Raw genomic sequence first — 10740 nt, forward strand, 5'->3', positions numbered from 1 at the left:
AAAATTTATTAATAATTTAAAATTGTCTCCAAAGTAATTAACTTTAACATATTAATCCTAATAAAATATTGTCTCAAAATTAAACTAAATTATTACAAAACATAAATAAATTATTCATTAACATCTTCATTCAGGTCTCTAATTATGAAGTCTTGATCTGGATTATTTTCGGTACGAGTCCCCGAAGCCCGTGGCGGAGAAGGCACATACGCTTGGTCTGATGATAAACCCAACGTCAAATTACCGAGCTCACTTGGTTGAAAATGGGAGTTGAAAAAAATTGGTTCTCCTGCGATGAACTCCCAAATAATCCAAAATCAGCAAAGTTTGAGCCGAGCGGAGGAGACTCTGACGGTGTTCGGTATAAGAACTGATTTCCCATTGGCGGAGCAGACTGTTGTTGCTGCTGAGGAAACTGCTGAGGAAAAGATTGGGGTTGCTGCTGCAAAAAATTTTCAAATTGCTGCTGTGACAAATTTTGGAATTGTTGTTGCGAGGAAGGCTGAAATTGTGGTTGCGAAGGAGGTTGTTGTTGCTGTTCCGGAGGAGCGGCATGACTCTGAGAAGACGAACCACCAGGCGACTGCGACTGACTATACGTTTGAATGAAATTGTCAAAGCGTGGGTTAAATATTTGGGCACGTTGTTCAGGCGTCAAATTACCCCCCCAAGTGGCACGCATAGCTGAGAATATATCTGCCACAGTGCTCATCATTTCAGTAGTTGGTTGGGGAGGCACCGTTGATTGAGTTTGAGGGATTGGTTTCTTTCCTTTGCCCTTGAGCCTTTTACCCACGCCTCTTTGATAGTCAGATCTTTGGCCTAGAACTGTTTCCATAACGTCAAACTGATAACCAGTATCAGATTCAGATTCAGTCCCAGTATCGCTCTGGGATTGTCGTTCCAGTCGCTTCCTATCAAGCTCCTTGATCAGTTCCTCCTATTTAAATCCAAATTATTAGAATATGTAATTAATATAAAATATAAATTTTAATAATAAATCATTTTAATCACTTACATAATCTTTTGCAGCTAATTCATTAACGAAAGTTCCAGACGGTTTTTTCACATGGATCTCCTTCCATGCTTCAACTACATGCTCTCCAGGAGGACCCCCCTATACAAATATAAACAATTAAATTAGTTTATTATAAGAAAAAAATATTATTAACTATTAAACAATTTTTTTTATGAAACATTTAACAATTAAAGAATTAATACATACCATTCCGTGGCGTATGGACGCCAACGATTTTGTGCCTTGCGTTGTTGGATATTTCATTAGTTGCCGATTCGATTTATTTTTAGTTGAACGATTCAAAAAAGCCTCGCTAACGAACAATTCGCAAACTGGTTTCCAAGTCTCGGTATTCAAGTAGTCAGGGGGGAATTTGAGAACTGTGTCCCAATCTTCTGGTTTTTTGTAATGTTGTTTGAAATGCTTGTGTCTGAGCGTCTTTTGCTCACTATACCGCTCCGCCATCACCGAATATAAAGTCCCCATAAGTAGGTCTCGATGGGGATTCCCATCGATATCAAAATAGTATTATGTAATAAAATAATTTAAAATTATGTTAATTTATAAATGAGGACATAAAATTATTACAACCTTTAATAATTAAAAATCACTCACTCTTATTCGATTGAGCACTTGATCCTTGTATTGTTGGGGTACATCGGAAAAATTTAGATGACCACCCGGGCACAACATGCTCACTTGTTGGCCAAGAAATCAAACATAATTGCTTGCTTCAGTGCCAACAACTTTGCTGGTTTCAAGATCTACCTCCACCGGTAAGGGCTTACCAGCTTCTCTCCTTTTTTTTTCGAGATTAGCGTTTGCGGCAACCCCACGACCCTTTCTGACCAGAGGTGGAACTATATATATATTCGAGGGAAAAATAATTTTATTAGTAAATCATACATTCACTATTTATATTCAGAACAATTGTAGATTTCAAAAAATATGAAAACCTGCTTCGCAAGATGACGGTACCCTAGAAGGATCAGGGGGATCCCTGCCATCACCATCCCCACCGTGGTATGTCGCTAACGTAGCTGACATTTTACTTTACTTTGAAGACGGAAAAAAATGTAAGAATTCACAAATGTGAAACACATAATTGAAATATAAGTATTTAAAATGTTAATACGAAAGAAATTAAATATTCCTTTAATTGTAAAAAATTTTAGTAACAAATGTTTACAAAATAAAAATTACACTGAAGAATCACTATCATTTCCATCGTTCACTAAGTTTACGTTTTCATCCTCTACATGTTCAACTAGTAAATCATCTACTTCTTCAGCAACATAATTTTCATCAAGTTCATTATTCTCTATCTCAGAATCCACTAACTGATTGGACGATTCAACAATTACTGGAGGTTCATTCGATTGCATAATCAACTCTCCAAGATCAACCGTCAACACAAAATTGGCAGAGTTAGAATCACTAACAACATCTACATCAGTCTCATCTTCGTTGTCAGCAATGTCCCAAATTTGTCGATGGCTAATATCTTCAACAACCTTCCAATCGCGACCTCTGAGTGGATCTTCAAGATAGAAAACTTGCTTCGCCTGGTTAGCAAGGATGTACGGTTCATCTTGATACCAATATCCACGAGTATTTATACTAGTTATATTATTTTCAGTAATTGTCTTCTTTCTTAATGGATTAGTGTTATACCATTTACATTCAAACAATGACACTGTATATGCACCAGTATAAGATATAGTGATTACATCTTCAAGTGTGCCGTAATAATTAAACCCTTCAGTTCCAGCAACAGTAACACCACTATTTTGTGTCTTCCGCTTTTGGTCTCGCTTTGATGCAATAAACCGAACACCATTCACTACACAACCTTCGTAAAATGTTGCTAAGTAATCGGACCCGGAAGCGAGAGCGAGTAACTCATCACCATTTTTTAAAGTTCCAAGCTTGTGCAACTCATATATCTAAATACATAAAATGTATTAATATGAGAGGAATATAAATGATTGAATTAAAACTTAACAATTTTGTCGTTATACCTTCTTGCGAAACCACGGACGGAAAGTTTGCCTATGCAAGACATCGTGATTACCATTAGGATATTCATGCCTGATCTTGTCCAAATGTTCACTGTGAAGTATGATAATGTCAAGATACGATAGAGGGAGATAGAAAATAAAAACTAAAAATTTAATAAAATAATTTATAAAAATGTAACAAACTTACTCTAAGTAAGCTTGGATTTCAGGAGAATTTTGAAGAATGTACCACTCAGCTTTTTCACGACTGGTATGATCAAGAGGCTTGATAAGTCCGCTAGTTAAAGGACGAGATTGAGAATTAAAAACTGAGAGATAGCGACAAACAGAAGGCGCATCTTCATTTCGATCAAGCCGATTAAATCTTGTTTCACACCCTTTAAAGTACATTGAACAAAAGGTTACTGCCTCATCAGCAACATAACCTTCTGCAATTGACCCTTCAGGACGTGCCTTATTTCCCACATAATTCTTCAATTTTTTCATGTACCTTTCAAAAGGATACATCCATCTCATAAAGACCGGGCCACCCAATATCGCTTCTTCAGGCAAATGCAATACCAAGTGTATCATTATGTCAAAAAAAGCTGGAGGAAAAATCAATTCCATCTTGCACAATAACAGAATTAAATTATTTTGAGCATCCTCCATATCTTTTACATTTAGAGTTCTAGAGCATAACTATCGAAAAAAATTACACAGCTGAGTAATAGTTGTTGCGGTGTCACGAGGTAGAAATTTACGGACACCAACCGCTAGTACTCGCTGCATAATGACATGACAATCGTGGGATTTTAACCCAATAATGTTAGACTCATCTGGAGAAACTTTGCTCTTTAAATTTGAACAGAAGCCATCGGGAAACTTTATTCCTTTAACAAACTGACAAAAAAGTTGTCTTTTCTCACGAGTCAAAACATAAGGAGCATGCGGTTTCATTAGCCTCCCATTCCCATCTTCATAAATCCACAACGATTCCCTAATACCCATCTTCTTTAAATCATGGCGCCCATTGGTTGTGTCCTTTGATTTATCATTATCCAAGATGGTTCCTAGGAGACTATCACACACATTCTTCTCAACATGCATGACATCAATGTTGTGTTTTAAAATATTCGTGCTCCAATACTCCAACTCGTAGAAAATACTTTTTTTCCTCCAATTACAATTTTCTGCAACTCTTCTACGTTTCACGCCCCCAAAATTTTCATGATGTCCGGGAATTTGGGGTTCGAGAGCATTAACTTGTGATAATATTTCTTCACAAGTAAATCGTCTTGGAGGAGGTCTTCTTTCAACTTTACCATCAAATCGAGTATCCCTTCTCATTGCATGGTTACTTGGCAAGAACCTTCGATGACCAACATATGATGTCTTCCCGATCACTCGAATGGACGTCGTGTCTTCATTACAAGTAGGGCAAGCTTTATAACCTTGACCACTCCACCCAGACAAGCTACTACGAGCAGGAAAATCATTCACTGTCCACAAAAGCGCAGCACGCATGGTGAACATCGAGTTGGTCGAACTATCTCTCGTTGCTACCCCATTATTCCACAACTCCTTTAATTCATCCACCAAAGGTCTTAAAAATATATCCATGTCTTTACCTGGAGATTTTGCACCAGGAATTAGGGTAGATAGCAAAAAATAATTATCTTTCATACATAACCAAGGTGGTAGATTATAGTTAGCTACCACCACTGGCCACATGCTGTATGCAAGACTCATGTTGCCAAATGGATTAAATCCATCAGCAGCTAACCCAAGTCGAACATTTCTTGGGTCCCTTGCAAACTCGGGATGTTTTGCATCAAAGTCTTTCCAAGCTAAACCATCGACCGGGTGTCGCAACACCCCATCATCTTTTGATTTTCCAGTATGATGCCATATCATGCTTTTCGCTGTAATCCTCGAACTATATAATCTTTTAAGTCGAGGTGTCAACGGAAAGTATCGCATGACTTTGCAAGGAACTTTTTTTCCTTTCCCGTTCTCGGAAGTAACCCAACGACTAGTTCCGCAAACTGGACAAGCCTCCTTGGATGCATTCTCCTTATAAAATAAGCAACAATTATACAAACAGACATCGATATTATCATAACCCAAGCCTAATTTCTTCAATCTCTTTTTTGCCTCGTAGTAAGTTGATGGAATATTATTTTCCTTCGGAAACACAAACTTTAAAAGCTTCAATAATTCTTCAAAGATGTTATTAGGAATTTTTCCCCTAACTTTTAAATGCAATAACTTTGCTAAAAAGTTGAGAGACGAAATCCAATCACAACCGGGATACAATTCAGCTTCAATTTCCTCAAATAAGTCATCAAATTGAGGGTTTGTGTTTGGTTGTTCATCTTCTCCTTGTACATCCTCTGTTGTTGGGGGAAAGAAGTCTTCTAGAATAGGTATCATTTCATCCTCTAATTCAATATCGGCAACTGCTACATCATCGACAACATCCTCAGGCTCGCCGTGATAAATCCACTTATCATATCCTTGCATGAAACCTCGATCAAATACGTGTGCTCTAACCCTATCTATTTTTTCAAACCTACTATTTATACATCTCACACAAGGACATCGAATTCTTCCATCACAATCCTTATGTTCTGATGCCATTGCTAAAAAGGCTTGTAAACCATTCCAAAATTCATGGCAACCACGATTTCTGATTTTCGTCCAAGACTTATCAATTGTCGCCATCTACAATTTAGGCGACAAATAAAGTGTTACAAATTTGAATAATTTGTAAAGTGTTATGAAATATTTTATGAATTACACATTTAAATAAAAATTTTATGAATATTTTATGAATTACACATTTAAATAAAAATTTTATGAATATTTTATGAATTACATATTTTATGAATTACACATTAATAAAATTTTATGATTTACATATTTTATGAATTACACATTTAAATAAAAATTTTATTCATTAATATTTACAACTTAAATTAAAAAAATGAACAAATTACTCTTTAAAAATATTTTAATTTTTATGTTATTTATTAATTTATATAAAAAAAAGTAATAACTTATTATAGTTTAAACTAATTTATTTAAAAAACTTTATTCATTTAATTACCAATAACTTTAAATTAAAAAAATAATTAATCTCTTTTTTAAGAATTATTTATTTTAAAAAAATATATTATTTAAAAATTTATATAATATATTATAATTTAAACTAATTTTTTTATTTAATTTATAAAATTAAAAGTTTAATTTTTTATTGAATTTTTAATTTTTTTTTTTGAGAAATATTTAATTTATAAAATTAAAACTTTATTTTTATAATATAAATTTATATTAAATTATAATTTTTTAATTCCATTATTAATCTTAATTTTTTAAAATAATAAAATTATCACAAAATAAAATTCTATTAACATGTTTTCTCTTAATACCAAACATAAAAGTTTATTAATTTAATTACAATTTATATTAAAATTAAAAAATTCATTTTTATTATACTTTTTTATTTTTTTCATTGTTTTTATTTTTTTTATTTAAAATATGTGAAATTACAAAACTTACATCCTAAAATTATATTTGATAACTTTTTCACTATTCTCACTATATTATCATGATAATTCATATTTAATATACTAAACAAAATTAATTACATCAAATACAAATTATAATATAACAACAACAAATAAACATTAATAAATAATTTCAATTCCACAAAATAATTTAAAAATGTAAATAAAAAAATACAACAATAAAATATTTATATAAACTATACAAAATAATATATATATAATATATACTTATATAAACAAAAATAACATTATTATATATATAATATACAAATAATACATTATATTTCAAAAATATAACCAAAATTCATATATATATATATATAAATCCACAGTGTATATATAAACCAAAATAAAACAATATATATCAAAATTATATATATATATACAGTGAAATAAAAACACTCAAATAAAACAATAAATACCCAAATCAAAAATATATATATACAGTGAAAATATATACACAAATAAATCAAAAAATACCCATATCAAATATATATATAAACAGTTAACATATATACACAAATACAGATTATTATATATATACACAATATATACTATTCCTTTATATATATATACTAATAATAATATTACAAATTATATATACTAAAAACTACACAGATTTATATATATACACATTCTAAAACACCTAATATATTGCAATTTATATAACCTAAAAATTACACAAATTTATATATATACACAGAATACGAAATTTTAAAAACAATATATACATTATATATTATAATTCCTAACATTTCAAAAAAAAATTTCAAACATAAAACAAAAAATTAAATTATACAAATCAAAAATATAAATCTATATAATATAAATACCTTAAAACAGAGGCTTCGGAGGCGGCAGTGGCGGAGCAAGGGTGGTCGGCCGGAGGCGGTTTGGGCAGGCGGAGGCTTCGGAGTGGACTGATGCGGTTGGGGGAGGCGGAGGGAAAAAATTTTAGGGTTTGATTTTTTTTTTAGAGAAAACGAAAAATGGTAAAACTGGGTCTGATGGGGTTTATATAGGCATTTTAGCGGCGGGGTATTAGCGGCGGACCCCGCCGCTAATAATAATTAATTTATTTATTTTTTTTTTAAAAAAACTGATTACTATTAGCGGCGGGGTCCGCCGCTGGCGGGGTCCGCCGCTGGCGGGGTCCGCCGCTGGCGGGGTCCGCCGCTGGCGGGGTCCGCCGCTGGCGGGGTCCGCCGCTGGCGGGGTCCGCCGCTGGCGGGGTCCGCCGCTGGCGGGGTCCGCCGCTGGCGGGGTCCGCCGCTAATACTTTCAAATGTAACGGGCGGGAATTTTCTCGCCCACTCATTAGCGGCGGACTATTAGAGGCGGGCTCCGCCGCTAATACTAATAGCGGCGGAGCAATAGCGGCGGGTCCGCCGCTATTAGTATTAGCGGCGGAGCAGTTGCGGCGGACTGCCCGCTGCTAATATGTTTTCAAAAAAAAAAAAAACACGACCAACAATAGCGGCGGACCCCACTCTCCGCCGCTAATACCCCTGTTATTAGCGGCGGAGGGGGTCCGCCGCTAATAAGTCCGCCGCTATAGACTAAAAATGTTGTAGTGCCTGGGTCTGTCACTGGTTGCACGTGCTTATAAATAATTAGTGGAAAAAGGGCACAAAATATAAGTGTAATATTATAGATTAAGTAGTCTTTTTTCTAATACAATGTTAATATTTCAAAAGACAAAGCACTCATTAGCAAATTATTGGCACAAAATTTAAAATATCTAAAAATTAAGAGAAGCGTCCTTAACTTTGAGTTTAACTTTAAGTGAGTGATAACATATTACATCCCACTGCTTGCAAAATGACTTGATCCTAAAATTAAAAATAATATCAAAGTAAATGAAATTTTACAAATTGACTTACCAAGTTATATAGTTTAACTTTTACTTATAATATGTATTCCATAATTTTTGTATTGAATAGATTACTCTAAACTATATATGTAACGCCCTAATGCTAAGGCACGCTACAGTGCTTTTTCAATAATTATGCAATCTTTGCTAATCAAAGAAATTTCTCGAAAAACGTGTCAAATTAAAACTTTTGCATTAAATACTAAACTTTGTAATTTAATAAAATATTTACAAGTGCCGGGATCCCGATTTTTAAAACTTTACAAACTTTACTTTTCAAACATACAATCCAAAATATACAGATTTACAGGTCGCACAGCGACTTTCAAAATACAACTCCCAGATGTCCCGAGACCGAACACTCTAGGTCGCGCTGCTTGACATGTACAATCTCACCCGAGCTCAGGTTCACTCCTGTTCAGCCTTCGCCTTTCCTTTACCTACACATGGAAGCAGAAACTGTGAGTCACCGTACTCGGTAAGAAATGCATATAACATACCATATAATTTCCGACCTGTAAATAGGCGCCCATACACCTATTTACAGAGCTTAACAGATGAGTATGAACGTTCAATACCAGGGTACAACCACTATACCACATACACATCGTACCTCGCTGTACGAGTGTTGGTAGGGTTTATCCCGATCACTGAGTAACACTGAGTGATGTACCACACACCTTAGCATTTTCCTATGCTTGTGTTGGTATCACTGTATCGTACTCAAATCAACAACAATCACTGTACCAATACACTCTATAACTTAATCATACAAGTGTTGGTAGTGTTTAACATAATTCAAGCATGCATATATAAACACATATACACACATTCAGATAATCACATCATACATTATACACAGTTCTTACCTGTTTTCCGAATTCAAGTGTGCTGGCCGACCTGAACGGAATTCACGTGCTAGATGGATGCCCTAATCACAATAACAGTAATACAAATGAGTGACTCGCTAAATCACTTTCCGGGACTTAAAACTTGAAACTAAAAGTTTCCCTATCGGTAAACCTCATGGCAATACCCTATATAACCCAAAATTGGCCAAAACTAGGGTTCTGGAAAATCCCCCAACAGGCAGACCGGTTCCAACCGGCATCCCGGTTCTGGGTCACCAACCGGTCGACCGGTTGGTACAGACCACCCAGAACCGGAATTCCGGTTCATCTGCTGGGAACCAAAAATCTTCCCCCCCTTAATTCAAATCAAGCCCAAACTTAACCAAACTCTCCAGTATACCTATACAAAGCATACACAATGATTTCCAGGCAGTAATTCACAGAACAAACCATCACAACTCAAATTGCCATTAATGAACAAAGCTTAACATTCAAAGCTCAAGGTTGCATAAAGCTTAACCCAATCAACAAAATCAGCTGCTAGGAACTTAATTTAACTCAAATAACCTATACAATTCGAACCCTAAGCATAAACAAACCTAACAGCCCTTAAATTGCAAAATCACCAATTCAACCTAACTTTAAAACTTAGAAATTAAGAAAGGTTTCATTAGGGCTTACCTCAACTGAATCTTTCAAGCTTCCTTTGCTGGAAACTCCAAGAATTAACAGCCCTTCCCCCCTTGATCAAGCCCCAGCCGAAAGAGAAAAGAGAGAAAGAGTGGGAGTTCTCTAGATTTGGTTTCCTTTGATTTTTCCCTCAAATGAATTGATTTTCCCTTAATTAATTCATGGCTGAAAAGTTAAGTGCTAGGTGTCAATCAACCAATAAGCCACCTAATCCACCATTAACAAAATGTCTAAAATGCCCTTAGACTTAAACTAGGGTATTTCTTTGAAACTAGGGGTAAAATGGTCAATTTCCATAACCCCGCTCAATCCCGATAATTTATTTTCTCTAAAATACTTCCCACTATGAACTAGGGTTCTAAACTTACCCATGTGATTATCTAGCCATCCATCGCATTTTCCGTTGTCGCCGAGCAAAAATTACAAAATTAACATATTTCACATATAAGCTAAATAATACCCTTAGAGTTTAATAAAATCTCCGGAATTGAGAAATTATAACTCTAACATTTATTTCTAAATATTGGGGTCCACAAATAAATTAATTCACAAATAATAATAAAATAATAAAAATTAGTGCTAATTGCCTTTTCTAATCCACATTACTAGAGCGGTCATTACAATATATGTAAATATATCTCATACATATATATTTATATACTAGCAAAAATTACGTGCGAGGCACGTATACTAAATTTTATGCTAGTTTTTTTCTATGTTATTTGAAAATGATACA

General features: G+C 34.4%; 2 protein-coding genes across 2 annotated transcripts; both read right to left on the reverse strand.

Annotated features, from left to right (window-relative positions):
* Nucleotides 1-235: 235 nt before the first annotated feature.
* LOC133029138 (RNA polymerase II degradation factor 1-like) lies at nt 236-1485 on the reverse strand. Its single transcript, XM_061101625.1, has 3 exons — nt 1226-1485; nt 1019-1117; nt 236-940 (listed from the first exon to the last, which is right to left on the reverse strand). The coding sequence occupies exons 1-3, from the start codon at nt 1481-1483 to the stop codon at nt 236-238; spliced, it is 1062 nt and encodes a 353-aa protein (XP_060957608.1). The 5' UTR covers nt 1484-1485.
* Nucleotides 1486-2217: 732 nt separating this feature from the next.
* LOC133029158 (uncharacterized) lies at nt 2218-5661 on the reverse strand. Its single transcript, XM_061101665.1, has 4 exons — nt 3738-5661; nt 3227-3626; nt 3040-3130; nt 2218-2964 (listed from the first exon to the last, which is right to left on the reverse strand). Exons 1-4 carry the CDS (start codon nt 5659-5661, stop codon nt 2218-2220), a joined length of 3162 nt encoding a protein of 1053 aa, XP_060957648.1.
* Between the last annotated feature and the right edge of the window lie 5079 nt (nt 5662-10740).

Source organism: Cannabis sativa, chromosome 1 (genome assembly GCF_029168945.1).
Source record: "Cannabis sativa cultivar Pink pepper isolate KNU-18-1 chromosome 1, ASM2916894v1, whole genome shotgun sequence".
Taxonomy (NCBI): domain Eukaryota; kingdom Viridiplantae; phylum Streptophyta; class Magnoliopsida; order Rosales; family Cannabaceae; genus Cannabis; species Cannabis sativa.

Excerpts from the sequence above, each read along its gene's own strand:
- LOC133029158 (XM_061101665.1), bottom strand. The coding sequence starts at position 5,661 with ATGGCATCAGAACATAAGGATTGTGATGGAAGAATTCGATGTCCTTGT. Across the intron at positions 3,627-3,737 it reads AACAACTATTACTCAGCTGT|CTTTTTTTGACATAATGATA; the intron begins GTAATTTTTTTC and ends TTTTTCCTCCAG. Across the intron at positions 3,131-3,226 it reads GAAATCCAAGCTTACTTAGA|TGAACATTTGGACAAGATCA; the intron begins GTAAGTTTGTTA and ends CATACTTCACAG.
- LOC133029138 (XM_061101625.1), bottom strand. The coding sequence starts at position 1,483 with ATGGCGGAGCGGTATAGTGAGCAAAAGACGCTCAGACACAAGCATTTC. Across the intron at positions 1,118-1,225 it reads CGTCCATACGCCACGGAATG|GGGGGTCCTCCTGGAGAGCA; the intron begins GTATGTATTAAT and ends ATATTTGTATAG. Across the intron at positions 941-1,018 it reads AATTAGCTGCAAAAGATTAT|GAGGAACTGATCAAGGAGCT; the intron begins GTAAGTGATTAA and ends GGATTTAAATAG.